At 45.6% G+C, this 27,085-nt stretch overlaps 1 protein-coding gene across 2 annotated transcripts in view; it reads right to left on the bottom strand.

The window, feature by feature from the left end:
- LOC122620129 (RYamide receptor) overlaps positions 1-27,085 on the bottom strand; it is a 61,133-nt gene that overhangs the window by 9,892 nt on the left and 24,156 nt on the right. For both annotated transcript variants that reach the window (XM_043797449.1, XM_043797450.1), the window contains exons 3-4: positions 26,730-26,846; positions 25,862-26,060 (exon numbers count right to left, since the gene is read on the bottom strand). In XM_043797449.1, the coding sequence (XP_043653384.1) occupies positions 25,862-26,060; positions 26,730-26,846 (316 nt within the window). The remainder of the gene's footprint in view (positions 1-25,861; positions 26,061-26,729; positions 26,847-27,085) is intronic.

The following is a 27,085-nucleotide window of genomic DNA, read 5'->3' on the forward strand; positions in this document are numbered from 1 at the left end:
GCGGAGGCTTTTTTGTGGGGTCGAATTTGGAAAATTTCTGCACGCTTCTGCTCTCGACGAAAGTGAAAATCGTAGGAAAACTCCCCCAAACTCGCAAGTCTCTCCACTCTGCAAACAATGGCAATTTCGAATAATTTCATGTCTGTCTGTGGATCTCTGGGCTGGCATTGTGTTTTATTTTCTAAGACGGGGGGGAAAAGCCAATTTCCCTGCCCCTCGCACGACAAATGCGAATACGTGCCATGATGGATGACTGAGTGAATGAGTGTGATTGTGATTGTGACAGCGAGTGTGTGTAAGTGTGCCACTGTGCGAGGCCTACGATCCGTAGATTCTCCGTATAGATAAGCATATATATCTGGGTTGGCCGTGTCTGGTGTGCGAAAGTAATTGCCAGGCGGGATCGTATTTATCGCCAGACATCCTTGGTGTTTGAGCCATGCCAAATAAATCACAAATAATGTTGGCTCTTGTTTTTGAAACCATCGGGGGAATGGTGCATAATGTGAGGTTACCAGATTTCGGCTCACAGTTGCATATTTCACACTACTTGAAACATATACTTTTCCGCGATAAAGTATGTCGAAATTTAACATCTTTTGTTGAGCAACAAACAAGTATTTTCTTAGAATTAACGACCATTTGTTGGTATGGTAAATTAGTTGAGTTGGAAAAATAAAAAAAAATCATTCTGCCTACGGATGAATCATCATTTTAAAGCTGTCAATAAATCCGCAATTTTATTAAGTTTGTTATTTTCCTACAACTATTATTTATTTGTGAGTACAAATTTCTCAACAAACTGATGTGTTGCGTAATTCACGCTTGTAAACAAAATAAAATCCTGTTAAATGTTTTTTTGATTAATGCACGTAATGTTATTAAAGCCAATTTATTTCTTTCCACTGCCACTTTTCGTATTCAGACGGCTAATTGTGTTAAGTTTAATGAAGTGGTCCATCAGTTCGAAGCAACTTAACGTTCAATGAACCGAATACAAAGCAGCGAAAGGTGACAGAGAGTGTAATTCAAGCCACCACTTATTCAATTAGATGTCAGTTTTCGGGTCAGCATTTTTATTGTGCGATTCGATGCGATTTTTAAATTTTTCTATGGCGGCAGCTTCAGAAGACTAGTTGGGGAAAAAACCATCAGTGGGACATACAAACATAAAGACATAAAACATGAAATAAGAAACATATTCGGGGGAACGAATTGGAACGTAAAATAAACCCTGGGTGGTACAGTAACGACTCACATAAATGTAGAAGCCTACAGTAGTTGACATGGACATATCATTAACTCTTTTATGACCGAAAACACCTCTTACCTCAAAAATCAAAAATCAATAGGTGTATTTCACTTTTTGACACATCAGTTTTGTTTGACACTGTTTTCATGCCCACTCGATTACTCATATTTCTATCAGCTAATGGAATGAGCATTTCTCCAATCCCGGTAATTAAATTCGAGTGCCCATGAATCACGGCAATTCATAAACGACACTTGACAAACGACTCTGTGGCTTGGGTGTGTGTAATTACCACCTGGTGGGGGGAAAACGCCACTCCGCCTTCTGATGCCAGTGAGGATGTCGGCTCAAACCCGCGCTCTTAGGAATAATAATAATAAAAATTAAAACGCAACTGCAGTCAGCTGTCAGCCGGGTAGTGTTTCCTATTGCGATTTCACCTTGAATCGCTCTCAGTGCTTGCATAACCAAAAAGAGCCACAAAAAAAGGCCATTTCTTCGGGCCAAGTTGAGCCAGGAGCAACAGTTGCCATATGCAAACACTGTTTTGGCTAACGAGCGTCGAGCGATTTTTCGTGTATTGACAAACTCGAGGCTGCAGTAAATTGCTCGGTCTGGGAAACGAATCTGCATCAACGAAATCGAATCAAAAGAGCCCAAAGTGCCGAAAAGCCGACTTAAACCGATTTCAAAGCCTGGCCAACAGCACCCGCCACCAAGGAGCAACCGGTGGCCGTTCAATCTGCATCTCCGCTGCCTCCGAATGTCACTCCACGGTTGGGAATGCAAATCGGAGCTGCAATCCAAGTTCGAGTTCACATCTGAGTCCACGAAAAGCGGTCGCCTTGAAATGCACAAGTCTTGGAGTTTGTATACCCAAAATACCCTGAAAAATCAATTAAAATGCTGAAACTATACACCAAAAAACGTGTAATATGGAAAGCCATACCTTAATGAGCTTAGAAAAACATTCTCTATTAAATTGCATTCCAATTAAAAAAAAATTTTTTTTTTTATTTTTTGCAAATTTTGATGATGGTACCCCTTATCAAAATTGAAAATTTTGTCAAAAAAAATTTTTTTCATATCGGAGTTTGGATTGATACTCTAGGTAATCTGATGTAAAAAAAATACATCTCGGCTGTCTGTGGTTTACTTCTAAGCCAAGATATGCCATAAAAGCCATATAGACCATAAAAAGGGTCTGTTACCTAAATACCTGATTTTCATTTTAATGACATTTGTTGTAGTATTATGGTTAAAAACAATTTTTTAAAAATTAAAGGACTTTTAAGGGATCTTAATACCAATTAATGACATAGGGTATTCGGTAGTTTAAGGGTGAGTGTGCGCTTTCCTTTCCCCAAACTAAACGGTTTTCATTCAACTTCCGAATGCCGCTGGGAAAAAAGCGCCAAAAGCGCGCCGATCGCCAGAAGGCCAAAACGAAACCGCAGCTGGCGATAAATCTCACGCTCAACAATGCGGCTAAAAATAAGCAGTCGGTCGACTGAGGCTGCCAAACAGTCAATGGGGATCACAATGCCTTGGGGCGATAAAAAGCGTTTAAATTGGAGTAAAGTCAACTGTGTGAAATTTAGTGTACTGAAGTGCTTAACTCAGTAAGTCGTAATGTGGAGCGTAATTTGAATGCGTTGCAAAGGCATTGAAATGCAAGTATTAGGCAATGGGATGCTATATAGGTTTTGCAACAGAAGTAACATTGATTCCATAAAACATATCGTTTAGATAAGGTTATCCCTGTTCGTGTTCGAATAACAATTTGACTTGCCAAATAAAATTGGTACCAACCACAATTTATTTCGCCACTAAATTTCCAATGTACGTTGTAAATAAACTCTTGTCATTTATCTGTTTTTGTGTAGAAGTAATTCGTAATTTCGTGCAGCTATAAACTCATTTGCATATTAAGTGTGCAATGTGCACCCAGAAAATGTCAGGGGGATATTTGTTTACTCAGGCATCTCAACATGCATATCTGGGATGCCAATGACTTGAACTTTGTTCACTGGGCCGACGCCTCGGTGGGCAGTGAATCAACAGAAAGTTGCATAAAAGATACAAAGATGCAGTACATTCCGGTTGACACTGAAAGATAAAACACACACGCAATGGGCAGAAATATGGGAGCATCCCTGGGAAGTGGGGGATTTTTATGATTTTGGAGGCCGGGCCGTGGGGTAGGAAGTCTGCTGAGACGACGACAGTTGTTGCTTCCTGCATCCATTGTCGCTGGTTTTTACCGGCGGCATCATCCCCCTCACCAGCACCTCGCCAGCACCTCATCCGCCTCATCCTCCTCATCGGTTTTCCATCTGCAGTCTGCCCAGCAACACTTCCTGCTTGTTAGGCAAACGGCAGCGTGCAAATTTTATATTGTTGTGTGCGATTTCTGTGTTTGGGCTCTTTGCGTTTTTCTCCGGCTTTTTATTTTTAGTTTTTTAGTTTTTTAGCTTGTGCAGCCGTCTGAACGGTTTCGCCGTTTTTACATTTGACATTTTTGGTGTTGCTTCAGTTGGCGCATGTTGCATGTGGCTGCGTTGCTGGTCTGTGTTGTATGTTGCCGCCGGCGCGTCAATTGCATCTTCCATCTGTCCGCGATGGTATCGTCGCATCGGTGCATCGGTGCATCGATTCGAGATATGCAGACTTATTATTTATTGTATGTTCGGCTGTCCAACGGTTCGAGATGTTCAATTCAATTGAATTTGCTGCTACTCGAACTCTTTTGCCGGCGCAACAGTTTCTGCTCGCTCACTTTTAAATGCTAATTAGTGTCAACGACTTTTTGCCACAGAGTTGGCTTTTATATATTTTGGCTTTTCGCTTAACGGTTGGCCATTTGGCAATTCAAGCAGCGCGGCAAATTGTCTAAGGTCGCCGGCAAATGAAAATGTTAATGTCCGATAGCGAATGGGCCACTCAGAGTGGTTAGTAGTCTTCGCGCCGAGCTCAAATGTTTGTCATTAACCTTCATTTGCAGGCGGCAATTAAAAGTTCTTGTGTGTCTCTGCAGAAACTTTTGCCCATTGTACCTAAATTGGATTTGGATTTGCAGATGTCTGGCGCAGATTTCACTTCAAAATTGGATTAAACCACTGAGGTAACCCAAACCATTGGGTTTAGGGGTTTAGGAATTTTCCATTCCAGTTTTGTTTACAATTACTGATTACCAACGAAATGTAATTAAATAAGAATATGTTTTACCGTGTGTAAATTGAATTAAAATCTGCACCTTTTTGAAGCATTCATTCCATTCCGTAAACACATTATTCGTACAGCTTTTATTTAGCAAGCTGTTAATTTAAATACAACACGTTGAAATGTAGGGCATATATTCCTTGAAATACTTTCACACTTGCGTATCCCCGTTTCTTGTGGTCTGCACTCTAAAATTTGCATGACTTTCAGCCATTTTTTCTTTCATCTACAGTAGCCGGTTATTAAACGCCATTTTAGTTGAATACCACTCTGTTTGCAATTTGCCGAGTAGTGTTCTTGTACCGCATTTCGGTGGCTTCCTATCCAAGTGACAAATGGAAAAGTCGTGTCGAGGGCGGAACATTAATCATCCGCCACCTTTCGCACATACCGAACGAAATTTCACCTATATCACTTTTGAAGTGGTATGCAGCCCAGAAACTTTGGCTGCATTTCTCACAACGCGGAACAGTAACTGCGGAGCTCAAAGTTCAACAGGAGTTGCTCCATATGGATTCGCAAGCAGGGATACTCGTTACTAAGTTAACTCTCAAGTTAATTCCGGAATAAAAATCAAATTCACACCTGAGTCCGGAGAAGTGTGGGTCGCTGTGTGCTCAAGAGCTGCACGGGCATAAATGCAAAAGAGACCATAAAACGGGCGCACAACGTGGCGTATGCGTAATTTCACAAATGAAGTGCAATTCGGATGAATCCTAAAACTGGATGCTGCCGAGCGAAAATGTGTGAAAAGAAACTGCCGACTTTGATTGTGCGCCAGTCTGCTCTTAATGCATATCGTAAAACTTTGCCTAATGAAATAATTAAAGCCAACAGCGATGCACAGAGAAAAAGAGTGTTTTACTACATCAGGGGTTTCCAAAATATTTGCTTTGATCTTAATTTAACTTAACTTAAAGCAACAGACAAAGCTGGGAGTCAGGCATAAATATAAATTGTATAAAATATGTATTTAAACTTATAGCCAACTGTTTTACAATGCTTGTATATTCTTTATTAAATAGTAATAGTATTAAGTTAGGTAAATAATGTTTCGTGTGTGAAGGATGTGTCCTCTTCGTCATAAAAATGGTTGAGAAAAACACATTGTATGCCAAAAAGGGCATGCCGCTCACTTGGATTTGCATGTGCCAAACTTTTATTGCATTCGGATTGCAATTGATTCCCTTGCCGCCGAGCGGAATTTCAAATATCTGCGGCTCCCACCCAAACCGATGTGGCTGAAATGGAGGTGAAATCTGGGGATTGGAACTCTGTTTATAATGCCAATTGCGGTGTAATTTATGGTTGCGGTGGGAACCGCGGGGGTTAAATTGTGTGGGATCGCGGTCATTGTGGTTGATTTGTTTGTTTTTGGGGCGGAGACAGCGAATGCATATTAAATGGAAATATCATTTTGTCTGTCATATTAAGAGGTTTTCCCCAAATCAGCGGAAATCGCTTTGTGTTTTCTCTTCATTTTCATCTTTGCATTTCATTTTTGCATTTCCTGGGCGCAATTTTTCATCATTACGAGTATATCTGTCCATCAGCAGCTGCACGTGCCCCCAAAACCCGGAGACCCGAAGAAAAGAAAAGAAAAGAAAAGCTGAGAAGCCGAGAAAAGGGAAAAACGTGCGAGTCTGTCGGCCATCGATCCAACAATGGCAGCCACAACAGACGCATTTGCATATCTGTCGAAATATTCGTAATTCATCAACGACATCCATCCATAGACTGACTCCTCGATACGTGGCCAGTTCCTCTGGGCGAACTCCGTGTAATTTGGCAAGAAGATAATGCAAATGGTCATTAGGCACAGAGTCGGATTCGCAACTTTATTGGCCGGCTTATGCAATTTGCCAAGTCTTCGGTCTTGTGGCTAGAAGAAACCACAATTATTTAAATTGCACTGTCGAAGACGTAAATATGCGTGAAGTGTTTGGGATTCCTTTTACTTTTCGGGCGGCAGATAGTTTTGTATCACCGTATCTTTGTATCTTTCCATTGTTGCGTGCGCCAGTGGAGTTTACTTCAAGTCTTTTGCAATCCTCTGCAGTCTTGATTCGTCTTCTGTGGACTTTGCAGATCCTAAGAGGTCTGGAATACTCCGGGATTTACGAACAAACCTTGAAAAACGTCTTCAACAGCTCTCAAGGAACTAGTAATTCGGTTATGCTGGTCCTATTAAATTTCGATGGACAAAAGTAATTGAAGTTGACAGCAAAGCTCAAACCACCTTCCTTTGCACAAACATAAGTCAAAACAAGAAATCGTATTTTGCGTAAATGGGTTTCAGATTTCACACTTTGGCCAAGAGCACAAGGCCTGAAATATGAACCACAAGCTTGGGATCTAAAGATTGATTGAAGGGACTGAAGGCCTGGGGGAAAGACACTTTGTGCCAGGGGAAATACGAAAATGTCAAGATAAACACGGCCGAGGCTGAAAACTTGTTAAAATCAATTAAGGGCACGAAGCGAAAAGTGAAAGAACGGCCGCCAAATGACAGTCAAACCAAAGAGAGTGGTCTCTGTGATTGGACGACCATCGTCGGATTGGTTACGCAACTCGGCTCCAGGATGCAATGGCCATCGAGTTATGAAAGATGAGAGGAGACCTCTGCCGTCAATTGGAATGGCGCGATAATCAAGGCGATTTATGGTGACTGCAAAACGCGTGGCAACGCGCCAAAAAGGATGACCACCATGAACCGGCTCCAAAATGGATGCAGCACCCCCAACTCCTAAACCGTAACCATATCTCCATGGGAATCCTCAGCGCCACCACCCCCAACCCCAAATCCTCCGTAACCGATTGGGTAAGCGCAAATTGAACTCAAAGATAAATGACCAGTCCACAAAGAGATTGAGATTCCCATCGGAACTGGCTGGCTAACTTTCGCTTTTAGGCACTGCCATCCAAGATGAAGACGCTGCCGATTTAAGTATTTTTTAACGTCACATGCAGCAGTCACTCCTAATTAATATAAACTGCCTCTTAAATGGTGGTGCACTGTTCAGTTTTTTTTGTATTCAGTTTATAAGTAGATTAAGCATTAAATAGTAATAAGGAACAAGGCATTATTCGTTATGCTTTCAATTACAAGCGTAATTTGCCTTAATTAAATGGTGGACTTAGCGGCTACCTTTGCTTTGGTTTATTAAGTCAGCATGCACTGTATGTTCACTACCCTATACCTCACTTTCTACTTTGCATTTACTTAAATTTAAATAATCAATTACTTATAAGGTAGTGTTTTAAGTTTGATAAATATTAAAAATGAATTTTGCTCTGTAACAAGTATTATTTGCATTATTAAAGAGTATCTGCGAATTGTTGTGACTTTGCAGGCTCACGTTGCTGTTTGTATTCATGCAAAGTAGCCGGCGTTGCTTGTTTTGCAGTTGCTCGAGTGGCGTTTGTTGCCGCTGGTGTTGTCATCATCTCCACTTTAGTTGTTAAGGCAACCCGAAACCGCTTCAATTGGCAGTGCAAATATTAATGAGCGAACGTGTCCGAGATGTTGACGCTGGCCGGCGGATCGGGGCGTTCACGAATTCGTATGCAATGTGGTGATAATTGTCCCTTTGCCAAAATGACTTCATCGTAAATGCGGAAAAGATTATCGGTGGCCCAAAGAAGGTAAAGCAGGTCGGGTGAAAGAGGAGTGAAAGGGACTTATCACTTGTTGCGTAACGATCGAAAGGGAAAAACTTCAAAAGCGACCGACCATTCTGTGGCAAGGCCAACTTCCCAAATTGAAGGCAATTTAAAGACCTCTAAAGTGTTAATTCCCAACTCTTTTTGCCACTTGAAGGCACACGCACATGTGTTTTGATGGGTCCTCTGGTCGAAACCTCAGCCTTTGGCAACAGATGCGTGGCATTACTTTGCGTGCCCAATTTGTGAAAAATGTACAAGCATTTGCCAAGTTTCTTTGCAGCCTCGAGATATATATCTGCGATCTGCGGCAACTGCCCCGCCCCTTAATCATCGCCAGATGCAGCGCCTCACGCACTTGACACGCGGCTCGGCTCGATTAGGGGCTTATGAAAATTGCGCGAGACACGAAAAGGTCACTGGTGGAACTGGTTTGTATCCGGAGGCTGGCTATCCGCAATTCGCGGATTTCCAGCAGTTGCAAATGTGACCGCAAGTGGTCGCATTCACGAGCTGGCCGCTTTTAACCTTGCAGACCTTGCCACAGTTGCAGCCAGTAAGTTGTTAGTTGCAAGTTGTAAGTTGTAAGTTGTGGGTCTGCCAGTTGGCAGTCGGAGTCCGCAAAAGTGTCTGGCCAAGGCGAAGGAGGCGAGCCCGGCGAAGTCTTCGCAAACGGGCTCAACATTTAACCTTTCGATTGGGAAAACGTGTCAGGAAATGCTCTGGCATAACCGCAAAACCAGAGACTCAGTTTGGGGCACATTCGTTGGTACAAGATACTTGCACTTTTTTCTACTTTCTCAGATGAATTTGGCCACGACTTCGCCCTCCAGGAAGAGACAGATTGAAACGTGGGCAGAAATTGACCAGGAAAGATTGCTTTACACTTTTAATACTGGTAATTTTCCGTGTTAATAACCATAAAATAATAGTAAAGACGAATTGGTTACATGCAATGGCAAATCTTCGCAGGGCTTACTCGTAGATTAAATCTACTGCTTACTGTGAGTTTGAGACGATATTGACATTTGGTTAAGGCTTAGATTAATTTTCTTCTATTTTTCTTTAATATTCCATACCAAATAAATGTTTTATAAAGTTGGATTGCTTTATTCAAAGAATATAAGGTTTAGGTTAATATTTCCAGCCGAGAAGCAACATATTTACCCATAATGTGGGGCCAATGGGGTGGCCATCGGCAATGGCATCATGTTTGCCCTTTAGTCACCCATGTGACCACATAATGAAGCGAATTGGAGCGTATTTCACGGATGCATCCGAGCGGCATTGCGATCCACCGAATTGTGCAACTGCAACTGGACATCCCAGTGGCTGGTTGTCGCAAAAGTTGTACGCATTTATGCAAATCGCTCCATTATCGAGGCACCCACTAACTGGCAGCCTCACGAGTGCATTAGCCACATGAATGTATCCGTATCTGCATCTGATATGCGTGCCGCTGGGCGAATCGGTGTGGCTTGTGCCTTTAGTCATTACTCCCGTACACTCATCACCCGCAAATGCTCACGTTTTAATTAGGCGAGCAAAGGCACCGCAGTGCTGGCCAAAAGGCACCAGCAAATGTATCTCACGGATGTGCATGGTCGTGTCGTGGTCCGTCGGCGGTTGCCAGCTATCTGGTTTTCGGTATCTGTATCTACAACTTATATGCAGAACCGTTGTTTACTTTTCGGGAAACTCGAGTCGGGAGAAAGTGCTTTACTTTCGCAAGCTTCTTCGCACATTTTCACATTTCATTGCAGACGGTTGGCCGAAGAAAACCAAAATTAAACCATTTTCCCAGCCAATTTCCCGCTGTTTCTTTCCTTTTATCTATCCTGTTAACATTTTCCATTACAACGAAATTCAATTCCGTTGTGGAGCTCAAGTTGCAAACTGAGACTTCAAGGTTTTAGTCACATTTATCTTAGTATTTTGGTTATAAATTTAAGTATTTCTCCTAATGGTATTTCTTCATATGGTTTTATATGAATGTGCACTCACATTCCCAGTGCGTCTAACCCACTGAACTTCAGCAAGCGTTTCCCTAATATTGTATTAACTCTATCGTTTAAGCCAAATATGTACAAAAACGGGGGAAGCCCTTAGCATTTTTCCGTACCTGGCAGACAATGGGACAATTGTGGCAACAGTCGCACAGACGACACCTTAATAGCTCCACGGCTCCATAACACGGGGCGACAATACCCATAAAGCCACCCACGCACCCGCTGCGGCAAAGACAATTGTTCGGGGAGCGGAAAGGGTGGCAGATGCTGTGTCATGGGCCAGGTCCGAAGCGTGATATGGCCATATTACTTTCGCCATGAGAACCACTAGCGAATGCTCCTACGTAAAAAGTGGGATGCGCGTTTGTCCAGGGAGCCATGCTCATGCTTTTATTTGCAGTCGGGATAGAGATAGAGATGATATTTGCAGTGGCGCTGTTTATTTGAAAATGGCATGACAACGGGCCAACTGAAACTGGCGGCAAGAAGTCACACAAGCAACAGTGTCTGCACTCGAAGTGGAATATATGAAAAATCAGTTTTAAAGCTTTATGTGGCAGAATGTTATTTACCTTACCAAACAGCAAAACTCTGCACATATCATTCTAATATTGACCTTTTCAACATTTGCACTGCATTGCTTTATGTTCCACTTAGAAGCTTGGTAATATATCTTGACAATTTCAAAATTTAACTTTGAAATTGGCAAAATTAAATTTTATTTTCAGCCCGGTCGAACAGTTTTTGTTTCCATGTTTTAGGAGTCCACAAGCCAACGATGTGCTGTTAAATTTCCTGCAGAGCACGACGTTCAGAGCTCCACTTAAGGCCACAAATCATTTTGCGGCAGTTGGCATGGATGGCATCGGATGCAATGGGATGGGAGTGGAGCTGGGAATGGAGCTGGGTGGAAGGGGGTGTGTGGCAAGGGATGCAGATATAAAGTTGTTCGTGCGCCTCCAGGGATCCAGATAGGGATTTCTTCGCATGTCAGCCAGTTGATATGTATGTGTGCCTTGGATATTACGACACTTGGCGAGCTGAAGATTTATGCCGCAATTACCGCAAGTGTAAACTAATTACGGGTTTAAAGTGCCAACTCAAAGATAATGGCAGTCGACAACCCAAGCAACAATGAAGTAACAAATAACAACAAAAACGAAGGCAAGTTAACCCGCTTTGCCGTCGCTACTGGTCATTAAGAGTTGACCATTAACAGTGGCTTATCAATTTGAATTATTTCAGTGCGGCATTTCCTCGAGTGGTTCGATGGGAGAAATAGGAAAGCATTGGGCTCGAAAGTACAGCCAGCATCCCCCCTTCCCTTCTCGGGGAATAGAGGGGATCTGCGTTAATCTAAATTGTTCGTGTCTGCCACTCCTCAAGTCCGACACCAGCTACCTGTTGGTTTCCATTTGATTGCTGCACAGAGGAAAATTCCCAATAACATTTATAACTTCTTAAGAGGCTTACTCAAAGGTTATATAAGGTTGGTTAAAAGTCTGCGCGGTTAAAAGTATAAGTAAATAATTGCTAGAGATGTTTCAGTATAAATCACTCATAAATTGAAACCCGTCATGGCATTTTCATTGTGCACCTGATGCAATCTCCATCACCAACCGAAATCAGAGGCGGGAAAGACTGTCATGTAGGGTGTGGGGCTGCGGATGAATAAAAGCCCGGCAGGCGATGTTCACGTTTTAATTACAAGCCGCTCAATAATTCCCAACTTGTTTTGGTTTCATTTTAGTAAGATGTACATTGATCTACCCAGATCCCGCACCACGCAGCCCGCATTTTACATTTTACTTTTTATACGTTTACAAATAATTCCCAACTTGTTTTGGTTTACATTTTACTTTTTACATTTTACTTTACAAATAATTCCCAACTTGATTTGGTTTAATTTTAGTTAGATGTATATTGATCTACCCTGACCCCGCAGCCCAGACCCCGCACCGCCCCCGCACAGCCCCCGCAGCCCAGCCCCCGCACAGCCCCCGCAGCCACCGCAGCCCAGACCCCGCACACCACAGCCCGCATCAGCCGGAATAACCTCCATCAGCCAACGCCTAGGAGAAATCCGTGGCCTACGTGGGACCCCTGCTAAATTTGGTGCTCCACGTTCGCATAGGGTAAACTAGGGTTGACACCCGTCAATTAATGGACGGTCCAGCGGGGGGCACTGCCCCCGACGACGTGGTGGACCCATTCAAACGAAGCGCCAGAATGTCCAGGTCCCCGTCCAAAGGAGTGGGAATCACGGAGATAACGGAGCGAGCTGTAATGCCAGTCCCAGCGGCTGTGAGCGTAGCGCAAGTCGTCCCCCAGACGCTTACGTCTACACCCAGCATCGGTGGAGCTACTGCATCAGAGGACTTGGCCCCCTCAACATCCCTGATGAATAGGAAGAAGATCTCCGACCTCATCAGTGTGCCGTCCCAATATGCACCAGCAAGAACACCGCCTGTTTCGCCGTCTAGGCCACTAGACCTGTCGGCCTACAAAAACGAGGATTTGAGTAGCATCCTGGGCATGATGAACTCGAAAATAGCGGTACTGCTATCAGCTTTTGAGACGCAGCGCCACGTTACCCGGGAAACCAAGGGTGTGATCTCGGAGCTGGCAGCACTAAATGCCAGAGCTATACAGCTGCAGGAGGCCAAAGCCAAGGAGGCCCCCGCAAAGAGTACGGCCACCCAGACGGAAGGGCAACCCAAACCTGTGAGCGCCCCGGCAGCCAGCAAAAGTAGCGCCCTGGCGAAGCCTCCCCAGAAGAAGCTTCCGGTTAGCAAGAACGCGATTTTACAGACGCATAAGGTGAACGAACCTGTTCCGCCCAGCTTTGCGTCCGTTGCCAAAGAGGGTAACAAAAATCCGGAGTGGACCAAGGTGGCATCTAAGCGACTACGGAAAAAACCGGAGGCCATCATTATTAAGAAGACTGGAGAAGCCTCGTATACGGACATGCTCCGTAAACTTAAAGCAGACCCGTGCCTGTCTGAACTGGGCAGCCACGTTAAAAAAATCAGGAGGACCCAACAAGGAGAGCTGTTGCTCGAAGTGGAGGGGAAAGCTGCCGCAAGCATGTCCGAATACAGGGGAGCTATCGAAGAATCCCTTCGGGAAATGGCTGCGGTCCGCACGGGCGCGCGGAGAATGGCGTTAACCTGCAGTGGCATGGATGAGGCGACGACTGCAATGGAGCTTTATAGCTGTATGGCCTCTCAATTCGAAGGGATCCAGCTGAAACCAGAAGATGTGCGTGGGCTGCGCAAAATGAGAGATGGGACCCAAGTGGCGACGGTTACGCTCAGCGTTAACGACGCAATTAGCGTCCTGAATAAGGGGTCAGTAACTGTTGGCTGGTCTCGCTGTCGCATCATCCAGGACACACGCCCCATAAGATGTTATAAGTGCCTGGGCTACGGCCACAGGGCACACAACTGCAAGGAGCTTGATCGCTCGGACTGCTGTCTCCGGTGCGGCGAACGAGGTCACAAAGCGCAAGGCTGTGTCAACCCGCCGAATTGCCTGATCTGCAACAGCGACACAGACAGGAATCACCCGACAGGTAGCTTTACATGCCCTACCTTTAAAGCGTGCACAACAAAAGGAGCCTTAAGACGCCGCACCCATGATTAAAATCATACAGCTTAATGTCAACCACTGCGCAGCTGCTCAGAGCCTCCTGGCTCATACTGCAGCGGAGCGCAACATAGACATCATGCTCTTAAGCGAGCCCTATTCCCCGGGAATTGGAAACCTTTCGATGATTATGGACGAGTCAGGCAAAGCGGCCATAAAGTGTTGCAGCCCCCTACACGTCCAGGATCGGGCCTACTTGCTGATGCGTGGTATAGCATATGCCAGGGTGAAGGGTGTGCATATTTATAGCTGCTACGCCCCGCCTAGCGACAGCACTGACCAATTCGAGGAGATGCTGGACACTCTTGTCAATCATGCGAGAGGGCGCTGTCCGACAATTATTGCCGGGGACTTTAATGCCTGGGCAGTCGAATGGGGCAGCAGGGTATCCAATCCCAGAGGCAGAGCGGTGATAGATGCAATGATGATGCTGGACCTGACCTTGCTGAACGACGGCCGCGTGCCCACGTTTAATAATGACAGGGGTACCTCATTTATTGACGTCACTTTCGTCAGCAGAAGCTTAGTGGCTAACTCAAGCTGGACGGTACTGGACGTGGTTACGCTGAGCGATCACGCACTGATCACTTTTAGCGTCTCTCCGACCGGCACAACCAGAAGTCAACCGAGAAGATCACTGGGGCAAGCATGGGATACCAGGAAGTTAGATAAGGATATGCTGCAATATCAGATCGACACCCTACTAATCCCAACGGGTGACGCAGAGACAATGGCGGCGGAGCTTATGAAAATACTCGTAGCAATGTGCGATGCGACAATGCCTCGCAAAAAAAAGGTGCAGCGTAAGCCCCCCGTATACTGGTGGAGCCCCGTCCTCCAACAGATGCGATCTGAATGCCTCAAGGCTAGGAGGAGAGCACAACGAGCCAGAGGTAGCCCTCATCAAACGGAGCTTCTGGAAGCTTTTAAAGCCAAGCGAACCGCGTTCAAGCACGGAATCTCGGCGGCCAAGGCACAGGCCTACAAGAATCTGCTGGATAGCGTAGACGACGACACCTGGGGTCTGGCCTATAAGTTGGTAAGCAACAAACTGCGGAAGAGAGATGTCCCCCCTTCGGACCCTGATGTCCTGGCCAACATTGTTGCGGAGCTATTCCCTTTGCAGTCGACCAGATGGCAGCCATTAGCTGCAGCTCCATCCTCCGACTTCCCGAGCATCACTGCACACGAGGTTGTGGAGGCAGCAAGGCGCATCAAGGCTAACAAAGCCCCTGGACCTGATGGCATTCCGGGAGTAGTCGTCAAACAAGTAGCGTTGTCTAGACCGGACATCTTCAGGGACACCTTTCAGCAGTGCCTCCTGGACGGAGTCTTTCCAGCAAGGTGGAAAAGCCAGAAGCTGGTACTCTTGCCTAAAGGGAAAGGTTCAGCACAAGCTGCAGTCAGCTACCGCCCACTATGCCTTCTGGACATAGTAGGAAAGCTATTTGAGCGCATCCTATATGCCCGAATAGAGGCGGTAACCGAGAGCACAAACGGTCTAAGCAGCCACCAATATGGCTTTCGAAAGGGAAAGAGGACCCTCCACGCACTCACGGCAGTGAGAAACATTGCCAAGAACGCGCTCGAGGGCGACAGATGGCTAGGTGGCAGAAAAGAATACTGTGCGATTGTCACGCTGGACGTTAAAAACGCATTTAACACGGCAAAATGGCCTTTAATCCTCGATGCTATGTACACGATGGGTATCCCGGAGTACCTCAGGATCGCCGTAGGCAGCTATTTCAGGAATCGTATCCTCTGGTATGATACGGAAATTGGACCGAAAAGTTACCGAGTCTCGGCTGGTGTTCCACAAGGATCTGTACTTGGACCGATCCTGTGGAACATCATGTACGATGGTATACTGGCAATCAGGAAGCCGCCAGGAGCTGAGCTGCACTGTTTCGCAGATGACGTGGCTATAACTGCAGTCGCCAAAACGATCACGGAAACTCAGGAGAAGTGCAACGCAACAATCAGAGCGGCTATCGACTGGTTTGAGAAAGCTGGACTAGCAATAGCGGCACATAAAACTGAAGCTGTCTTACTAAGCAGCAGGAAAAAGGTGGAGAGCATGCAAGTCTCAGTCAGCGGTACCCAGGTGTCTTCAGCTGAGTCCTTGAAGTACCTCGGAGTCCTCATAGACCACAGGCTATCTTTTAAGGATCATGCTAAATACGCTAGCAGGAAGGCAGCCATCACATCGGCAGCCTTATCCCGACTTATGCCCAACGTGGGAGGCCCCCGAGACCCAGCCAGGAGGCTATTGGTAACCGTAGCAAAGGCAACGCTTCTATACGCTGCGCCAATTTGGAGTGACGCCACAAAGAAAGGCTCATACCTAAATGGAGCGCGGATGGTGTTAAGGTCGATGGCCCTTAGGCTAATAAGAGGCTTTAGAACGATATCCCAGGATGCGGCATTAGTTCTGGCAGGCATGCCACCAGCCGATCTGGAGATCAAGGCTCTTGTTCTCATCAGCAATGGTGCTACACGGGACGAGGCTTACGAACGGGTGGTTGGAGAGTGGCAGACGAGATGGCAAATGTCGCAACGGGGAAGGTGGACCTACCAACTCATCCCGGAGATAGACGCATGGACGCAGTGCAGCCACAAAACCCTGGACTACCACATGTCCCAATTCCTCACGGACCATGGCTGCTTCCGGGCCTACCTACATCGTTTCCGCCATGTAGACTCAGCCCAATGCCTATACTGCAATGATGCGGTGGAAACCGCGGAACATGTGCTAATGCACTGTTCTAGGTTTTCGGCGGAGAGGGAACAGTTGAAAGCGTTGACTGGAGACCCGCTGAGTCCAAATGGATTGATCTCGGCGATGACGGCGAATGCAAATAATTGGGAGCTGGGACACCGCATCATCATAAATATGATGAAACGAGTCCGTGCCGACGAGACGGCCAACAGAGCTGGCAATTAAAACACAGAAGGTGTGTTCCTGTGAGGTGGCGGGATAAGAATACTACCTCAGCGTCACCGGCTTGTCGTAAAAGGCGACTAAAGGGTGAAAAGGAGGAGCGCTACATGGCCAATACATCAGGAAGGGAGAGCGACCTGGCCTCACATCCTGCTCATCGAAGTCTTACCTTGACTGGCAGTTCCGGTGAGCGCTTATAGGACTGAGGAGCATACGGAGGTTTTTGTTTTAGTACGTAGGCATAATCCCACCAGGGGTTATGAATCGTGCATGCCACCTACTGATGGTAGGTGGTATCTTTAGAAGATTTTAATTTTCCTACCGTAAAGCGATACAAAAAAAAAAAAAAAAACAGCCCGCATTTTACATTTTATATTTTACTTTTTACATTGTACTTTACAAATAATTCACAACTTGATTTGGTTTAATTTAGTTAGATGTATATTGATCTACCCTGACCCCGCAGCCCAGACCCCGCACCACCCCCGCACAGCCCCCGCAGCCCAGCCCCCGCACAGCCCCCGCAGCCCAGACCCCGCACAGCCACCGCAGCCCAGACCCCGCAGCCCGCATTTTACATTTTATATTTTACTTTTTGCATTGTACTTTACAAATAATTCCCAACTTGATTTGGTTTAATTTTAGTTAGATGTATATTGATCTACCCTGACCCCGCAGCCCAGACCCCGCACCACCCCCGCACAGCCCCCGCAGCCCAGCCCCCGCACAGCCCCCGCAGCCACCGCAGCCCAGACCCCGCACACCACAGCCCGCATTTTACATTTTATATTTTACTTTTTACATTGAACTTTACAAATAATTCACAACTTGATTTGGTTTAATTTAGTTAGATGTATATTGATCTACCCTGACCCCGCAGCCCAGACCCCGCACCACCCCCGCACAGCCCCGGCAGCCCAGCCCCCCCACCCTCCGCAGCCCCGACCCCTCACTCCCCACCCCGCATTTTACATGTTATATTTTACTTTTTACATTTTACTTTACAAATAATTCCCAACTTGATTTGGTTTAATTTTAGTTAGATGTATATTGATCTACCCTGACCCCGCAGCCCAGACCCCGCACACCGCAGCCCGCATTTTACATGTTATATTTTACTTTTTACATTTTACTTTACAAATAATTCCCAACTTGATTTGGTTTAATTTTAGTTAGATGTATATTGATCTACCAAGACCCCGCAGCCCAGACCCCGCACAGCCCCCGCAGCCCCCGCAGCCTCCGCAGCCCAGACCCCGCACACCGCAGCCCGCATTTTACATTTTATATTTTACTTTTTACATTGTACTTAACAAATAATTCCCAACTTGATTTGGTTTAATTTTAGTTAGATGTATATTGATCTACCCAGACCCCGCAGCCCAGACCCCGCACAGCCCCCGCACAGCCCCCGCACAGCCCCCGCAGCCCAGCCCCCGCACAGCCCCCGCAGCCCAGCCCCCGCACAGCCCCCGCAGCCTCCGCAGCCCATTTTATATTTTACTTTTTACATTTTAGTTTACAAATAATTCCCAACTTGATTTGGTTTAATTTTAGTTAGATGTATATTGATCTACCAAGACCCCGCAGCCCAGACCCCGCACAGCCCCCGCACAGTCCCCGCACAGCCCCCGCAGCCCCCGCAGCCCCCGCAGCCCAGCCCCCGCAGCCCAGCCCCCGCAGCCCAGCCCCCGCAGCCCAGCCCCCGCAGCCCAGCCCCCGCAGCCTCCGCAGCCCAGACCCCGCACACCACAGCCCGAATTTTACATTTTATATTTTACTTTTTACATTTTACCTTACAAATAATTCCCAACTTGATTTGGTTTAATTTTAGTTAGATGTATATTGATCTACCCAGACCCCGCAGCCCAGACCCCGCACAGCCCCCGCACAGCCCCCGCACAGCCCCCGCACAGCCCCCGCAGCCCAGCCCCCGCACAGCCCCCGCAGCCCCCGCAGCCCAGCCCCCGAAGCCCAGCCCCCGCAGCCCAGCCCCCGCACAGCCCCCGCAGCCCAGACCCCGCACAACACAGCCCGAATTTTACATTTTATATTTTACTTTTTACATTTTACTTTACAAATAATTCCCAACTTGATTTGGTTTAATTTTAGTTAGATGTATATTGATCTACCCAGACCCCGCAGCCCAGACCCCGCACAGCCCCCGCACAGCCCCCGCACAGCCCACGCAACCCCCGCAGCCCCCGCAGCCCAGCCCCCGAAGCCCAGCCCCCGCAGCCCAGCCCCCGCAGCCTCCGCAGCCCAGACCCCGCACACCGCAGCCCGCATTTTACATTTTATATTTTACTTTTTACATTTTACTTTACAAATAATTCCCAACTTGATTTGGTTTAATTTTAGTTAGATGTATATTGATCTACCCAGACCCCGCAGCCCAGACCCCGCACAGCCCCCGCACAGCCCCCGCAGCCCAGCCCCCGAAGCCCACCCCCCGCAGCCCAGCCCCCGCACAGCCCCCGCAGCCCAGACCCCGCACACCACAGCCCGCATTTTACATTTTATATTTTACTTTTTACATTTTAGTTTACAAATAATTCCCAACTTGATTTGGTTTAATTTTAGTTAGATGTATATTGATCTACCAAGACCCCGCAGCCCAGACCCCGCACAGCCCCCGCAGCCGAGCCCCCGCACAGCCCCCGCAGTCCGCGCCCGCATTTTACATTTTATATTTTACTTTTTACATTTTACTTTACGTATAATTTCCAACTTGATTTTGTTTAATTTTAGTTAGATGTATATTGATCTACCCAGACCCCGCAGCCCAGACCCCGCACAGCCCCCGCAGCACCCACAGCCCAGACCCCGCCCAGCCCCCGCAGCCCAGACCCCGCACAGCCCCCGCACAGCCCTCGCAGCCCAGACCACGCAGCCCCCGCACAGCCCCCGCACAGCCCCCGCAGCCCAGCCCCCGCAGCCCGCATTTTACATTTGATATTTTACTTTTTACATTTTACTTAACAAATAATTCCCAACTTGATTTGGTTTAATTTTAGTTAGATGTATATTGATCTACCCAGACCCCGCAGCCCGCATTTTACATTTTACAGGTTGAAACGCGGATACACGAAAACGGGGTTAAAGTGCCGCGAATCACACATTTCGACTCCCTGGACTGGCCCATCTGAGGATCTTTGTAACGAGTGATGAACTTTTCTGTGGTATTTTAAATGGGGCACTTGTTGCTCGAAATGAATTAGCTTTTAATTAGCACTTGTTGCTCGAAATGAATTTGCTTTAAATTATCTAAATGTGCCTTAAATAATCAGCGTTAATTTGCCACTTCCAATTATTACGCCACCAGCGCTGAACTTTGCCTCGAATTGTTCACCATCTTTGGTCAGCTACAAATTTGCATTATCCAAATGCTGTCGACGGGTTAGCTCGTTAGCTGACTCTCCCATTCATTTGCAGCGACGACATACGAGGCGTATACGCAATGTGACAAAGTAGCAGCTGCAATTTGATGCGCTCGTATAGTTCTAACATTAATGAGCAGCCCCACTGATTTGCTCAATGACTGCGAGATGGTAATATCACTAGGTTGCGCATGGCTACACGTTAAAAAAAACTCAAAGCATAATACTTTGGCGATGTAAGAATATAGTCTAGTTGTTTCCAAATTGATTGATACATATCTTTTAAACAAATAGCCACAAAAACATTTTTGAAAGTAATATTACTTATTGAACTTTTATCTGAAGTGTACGCAAATGAACTATAGTCGCTGTGTTCCATTGAGGCATCTCCATTAGGGGCGCTCGTCTTGGACCCCGAACATTTTTTAGTGCGTCACTGACACAGATTGCACCCAGTCGACATTCATAAATGTTGAATGCAAGTCCGAACCTTTCACTTTTGTAGAATAAACTTGTTCGGGCGCCAAGCAAACAAACAAACCTCGCCGACAAACAAGCACAAACAGACAGACAGAGGAGGAGGGGAAAAGGGGAGAAGGGGGCAAAACAATTGCTGGACAAGATGTTTTCTCAATCAACAGCAGATGCAACCAAAATTGCCGGACAGCTGTCTTCCAACTGCAGCTACCAACGCGTTTAGCTTTTGGCCACAAACTGCTCTTTCTGGCCAACAAATGACAGAGGATGCTCCTAGCACCCAAAATTAAACCTCATTTGTATCGGTGTGCAGCAGTATCGATACTCTGTGACTTTAATTACCCATTTTTGCAATTACAGCAACCGATTGGAAGCCACTTTACATACACGAACTGTCCTCTCACCTTGTCTATGTTTAATTTACGAACATTCATTGGCTGATTTATGGTCCTCGGCGCCAAACTCCTGGCCATTGGCACACCACCGCATTCAGTTTTATTGATTTAAGCCAAAATTGACCGAAAACGAACGGGCTGATACATTTTATAGTCGAGGGCAAACACTCCAAATGAGCTGCCCATAAAGTCGCTGGTTAATGTTAGTGTCATCCTACTTGTTTGTCCCATAATTAATGGACTACACGCTCATTTTGCAATAGTCCAACGATGTGTACATAAGACTGCGGATCAATAGTAGAAAAATAGTAGCCTCTTGCATAATTAACGAAGAATTAGGAATGCCAACATTTGGACAGAGCTCATCAAATATTTGTGAGTGCCATAAATTGAGAGCCAAATATATTTGAGGAGGTTTCGGATAATTATTTATTTGAAGAACTACAGCTAAACGTGCATTCATGGTATAAGGAAATATTCTAAAAACAGAAATTCAACTGTATTAATTTAAAATTTAATGGTTTCTTGTTTGAATAATCAGCCATCTAAATTTACAGCTCATTTCGTTTCTCAGGCAGTTAGGTTGCAGTCAATATGCAACTTAGTTGCTTTGAAAATTCGTATGGCACAAGAAAATATTAAAAATATTACGTTAAAAAATCCAGTTTTAATATTCAGAAATTGTATACATATATTCCTGAATTGCTATAACATGCTGACATTTACACGCATGGCCAAAAAATAAAATAAAATATTTGCAAGCTGGCACAAAGTTTCTTTATTTCTGCAAAGTTGTAGTTTCCAGCCATATGCAGATGCAGGAATAGACAGAAACAAATTGGGCGTAAATAAATCAATGACATGGAAGAAGGGCTCGAGTGTTACCCATCCGGTGGACCAGCCGCAGAGGGAACCGGAATCGCAGCTGGGGGAGATCCGAGATCCGAGATACGAAATCCGAGATCCAAGCGGCGAGCGGCGAGATAAACAAATCGCACGAAGGGGAGACTAATTGCAGCCTGTTTGCGGAGTGGTTGCTTCTGCAGCTGCTGGCTTTGTGGGTTTTATCTTTTAATTTGCCACAAAACGCACAAAGTGCACTCAACACATTTGGCTCCGCAGCGTGGGTGTGTGTGTTTGTGGGTGTGCACAGTTGTAACTGCGTGTTTGTGTGTTTGTTAGCCGCCAGTGCGGGAAGACCAAGCCGAACTTACTGGCCAAGCCTGGGAATCCTCTCACTTTTTTCACATGCACTCTCCATTGTGTCCGTGCATCCATGGGATGTGGCTGAGCCGACGATGATGAAGATTCCAGCTGCCCGGCCAACTCTGCTGCCAAGACTGGCTGGCTGCCGACTGCTGGATATGACACAGATTACGTAACGCGAAATTAACATTTTAACACAATTCAGCTGAAAGAGAAGACGATGACGCGGCTGCAATGTCTGCCGCAGCCTCAGTCGGAGAAATAAAACAAGAAATTGCATCTTCAATCAAGAAGACCGCACACTAAAACACACTTTCAGAACAAAGATGGAAGATAGCTCTTTAAGATCAATAAATTCTATTAATAACCATAGTCCTAGGTCGGTTTTTAGGGAACATTAGAATTTACGACTATTTTGTATAACATAATTATAAATAATTAGTCTAACATTGTTAGGCTCTTTAAAATGTTAGTAACCCCTTGTGAGGCATATAAATGCCAAAGAGAAAGAGTAGAAATGGGAACCAGTTGTGGATTGGACGCCTCCTGTTTGGGAGCTGCCCAGTTGGACGGGGATGGCTCATCAGTCTGCATTTTGACCATCCATGGGGCGGCCAGCAGGGGCTCAAATATCGGGAGGACCATGGTGGCGATAATGATCACGTTGGCGATGACGATGACTACTATGGCCAATGCATGGGCACTTTCTGGCCAAGAGTTACGCCTCTTGCAGTCAATTATGCAATTAACGATTTGCCAGCAAACAAGAAGCAATCGCGCCAAACGATCCGCGTTTCCTTCACATTACACATTACACATTAGTAGTCGACACTTTGACAAAACAGACTCGAATGCAGATGGCAGATGCAAATGCCAGTCGATCTTGGTTGTGTTGGTTGTGCAAAAAACAAAAAAAAAGAAAATAAGAATAAAGAAGTAATAACGATACTCGTACTCAATCCAAAACTGCAATCGTCCGCTGACAACTATGAAGTGTCATCGCCCCAAGTCAGCAATAATATTATTCCCCCCCTCGGATCTCCGATTTCGACTGATTGTTTTGCCTGCGGTGTGTTTCCCAGCAATTAGATGATGGACTGCGAATGGCAACTCGTGCAAACAAATTTAGGAAACACTTGACAAATATTGAAAAAGTGCAATGGCAAAAGGGAATGCCATTTGTCTAGGAAAAATAAGGTGAATTATCTCGAAGTGAGAGAGAAGTAAATCACATACTTGTGTTATTTATAGTTGTTAGTAGAATTATACCTTAATTGTTATTCCGAGCGAGTCGCGCATAAATCCTTTCAGTTGCCCACTCAAGCAATTAAGTCTGAGCAAGATTACCCAATAAACTTGTAGTTTTCAATCGACTTTTAACAACGGGCGACAATTACGATTTCGAGGAAGCTGCGACACACAGTCGTGGTCCCATGGGGAGATCGAGTAATTTGCTAATCATTTCAGCTGCCAATTGGCAAAAATGTTCGAAAGACGATGGGACACAAGGAAGAAATTGTCAACGATGGACGATGGACGATGGCAGCGAATTGAGCGAAGGGAGCCGTCATGAGAAAATGAGAAATCCAAGTCAGCAAAATTGTTGCCGGGTTAAGTAACCAAATAGCTATTGGTAGCCACTTTTTGGGCAACTGCATCGCAGGATGGTCCGAGCTTGGACACTGCAGGGGAGCTCGGAGCTGGAGCCACTGCATCGCAAAAGTGAATGGCAGATGAAGCTGCATTGCCTTGGGCTCAAATTGGGTAACATTGCGCAGCGGTGGGCGAAACTGTCAGCAATTGTTTTTATTTTCATCTTTTGGCTTGGGCTCTCTCTGTCTGGCAGATGAAGGAGTCCCCGTCGGATGACTGTCTGATCTCTGGGATTGGGCAGTCATGGGGCCAACTCTCTTTTCTCCCGCAAATACGGCTATTTTAATTAACAACTGACCGGTGGTCCACAAGAAGCAAAAGCACTGGAACAATGAAAGGCAAACAAACAAAGTGTTTTTGAATATAGGATTATAGATATACTTTAGAAAATGATATGAATTATACTTAAGAATCTTGAAGAACTAAATCATTTTTAAGGTAAGATATTTTCCCAATTTCTCACTATTTTTTAAAGGGTGGAAAAGTCATTAGTCCAGGTAAGGTTTTAGCCAGCTCCCATGTCCACACTTTTGGCCAACTGGCTTTCGGCTTTCTTCTTCATTTGCTCAGCTGCACAATTGGCCATCGACTTTGGGGGCTCGTTTGGCAAGTAATGTGGTTACGTGGCACTCCCACCCCCACCCTCATCGCAACTGATTTCCTGGAAGACCACAAAACCCTGGATGGCATCTTCAGACGACGAAGGCGAAGTTGAAGTCGAAGGCGACGGCTGCGACGACTTGTACGCAGACGCAATGGCAATGGCAATCTCGTTGGATCGCAAAGGCTTCCAGCTGGCAAGTGGATAGGTTCGGGGACCCCTGTACCAAGTACGGACCACATGCACCGCATAAATCTTTTCTCATTTACCATTTACCATTGCCGAAACTCGGCTCGTGCAAGTTTATTGTAAATAGTGTCTGCGCCTTGCACTATGTGATTATGTGAGCATTACATGCCATTTGGCACGCTGCCACAGCCCCAAAATCCGTTCCGAAAAAAAGACACAAATAGTTGCTTAAGAAGTTAAAGCTTCAAACACACTATCGTATGTAAAAGCATTTTATGGCTCAAACAAATCTAAAGCGTGGATTGAAAGCTACGACTTTGCCTTTTCTTTTTGACGTTAGAAATGTAGAACCCTGCCTTAATGGTAGTTAAGAAATGAGTTGTCAGTTTTTATCCAAGTCGTACAAAAAGGGAAATTACCCACTGCTAGGGTATTAAATCAACAGTGAGGAGCAGGAAGCCAGCCTTGCCACGCTTGCTCCCCATTGACCCCAGATTTTTCTCCGGCTGTTGGGAGCGAGAAAAGAGGGGAAAAAATGCAAAATCAATTTGAAGATTGCTGCTTCGACAGCTGTCGTCATCGTGGTTGTCGTTTCCACCAACTCCGGCCTGCTGATGGCTCAGTTTGAGCCTGAGCCTGAGTCTGAGCTTCGTCTTGGGTTTGAGTTCACTTGGAGCATCCAACAAGTGGGGCTTGTCATTGACTGCAGATGAAGGCAGCGGTAAGGTAAGGTGCTGCGATTGGGGTTAAACTGTGGAGTCAGCACAACACAAACAGGAGATGGCTTAAATTATGCAAGAGGAGTTTTTGGCCAGGGAGATTACTGGTATTTGCCTAAATTATAAGTTCAAAATATATTTGTGCCCACTGATTGGGGAACATTTACTAATAATAAAAATTAAGTAAGCTTCGGGGGTCCATTAAAGTGCACATTGAACAACATTATTTGCTACCCATTTGCAAATATGTACTACGTAAATATGAGAAAAAGTTTCTTTACCTGCCAAGATCAATCAGTAATAATAGTTCAACTTTAAGTTATACTAGAATGATGTACTACATTTCTTTAGTTCAATTGTTTTCTAGTCACCATATATTTTCCCGGAAAACCCCTTAGCCATGGCCACTCTCACGGGGATTTGACCAAGGGAAGGGCCAATTTGAAGCGCATATTAGTTTTTGCGGTGGCTCAAAAGTGGAGATTCAGGGTTTCAAATGGACTCACCTTCCGTTTGGAGCGCGCCATCCGCTGGTCGCGGGTGGTTTCCGCCTCGCCTGGCGGTCTTTTACCCCAGACGCGGATGGTGATCCGGGTGTAGGTGAAGATGAGCACTCCCAGCGGCACGACGAACTGCAGCCCGAAGAGGGAGAGGGTGTAGTAGTACTCCTGCGTCCGCGACGGCCACATCTCGCGGCAAATGTATCTGATGGATGCACGCGCACAAAGGACGTCACATGGAAGGAGGGGACAGAGACGGGCAGCAGTGCATTAGTTTCAAGTGGTCAGTTCTGGTGGTCACCGAGAATCTGCTGTCACAAAAGGACACCCGCATACACGCTCATGGACTCTCGGTTGAGTGCCCAGTTTCATTTTAATGCTAAGCCCTTCAAGCTGTTGCAAACAATGACAGGATGCGATGCTCCTGCAAAACCTTTTCTCATTACTCTCATTTGGGATGAGTTTCAGTTGCATCTATCTCAAAATAATAACCAATTTTAGTTAACTATTAGCAGTTAGATAGTACTTGTAGAACGTGCACAATTTAACTGGCTTGTCTAGGAAGATACATAAATACGATTTCCGTAATACTTAAATACGATTTCCACTTGACTTTTGCTCTGTAGCTTAAATCTAATGCCAGGCATATTTGTCTTCCCACGCATGAATAATACAAATGCTAAGTAAGAAAAACACTCGCCAAAATTAATTTTCTAAAAATGTATCTGCTAAATATATCAAAATATGTTAGATAGTTCTCATAACAAAGAGTTGTTAAAAAACATGTCTTTGCCCGCTTGTGAATAATATCAGTCGATAACAATCTGTCACATTTTGTTACTCTTGTTTGCTGTTTGAAATGGTCGGTACTTACTTCTCACATTTCTCGTGCCACGGCGACATGGGGATGTCGAGTCCAGAGACGATGGGTATGGGAAGTGCGGTGGCAAGTGCGATAAACCAAACGCCGCCGATGATGTAGGTGGCATAGCTGCAAAGAAAGGAAGAAAACATACATATTTAAATAGGTTGAGTTGATTTTCTTCTGAATGTCGGATATTTTTACTCATATTGTTACGGCGCTACTTTTGAAGGTTACTCTTATAAATTGTTGCACTTACTCCCGATTCAACGGGGCGTATGAGTGATGCTGTGTTTTTTGTGGAGCGTGATAAGCGGGCATTAAGCACTGAGCTCGGTCTGTTTTGGCTCAAGGAGCGCTCTGCGGTA

This window comes from Drosophila teissieri, chromosome 3R, assembly GCF_016746235.2.
Source record: "Drosophila teissieri strain GT53w chromosome 3R, Prin_Dtei_1.1, whole genome shotgun sequence".
Taxonomy (NCBI): Eukaryota; Metazoa; Arthropoda; class Insecta; order Diptera; family Drosophilidae; genus Drosophila; species Drosophila teissieri.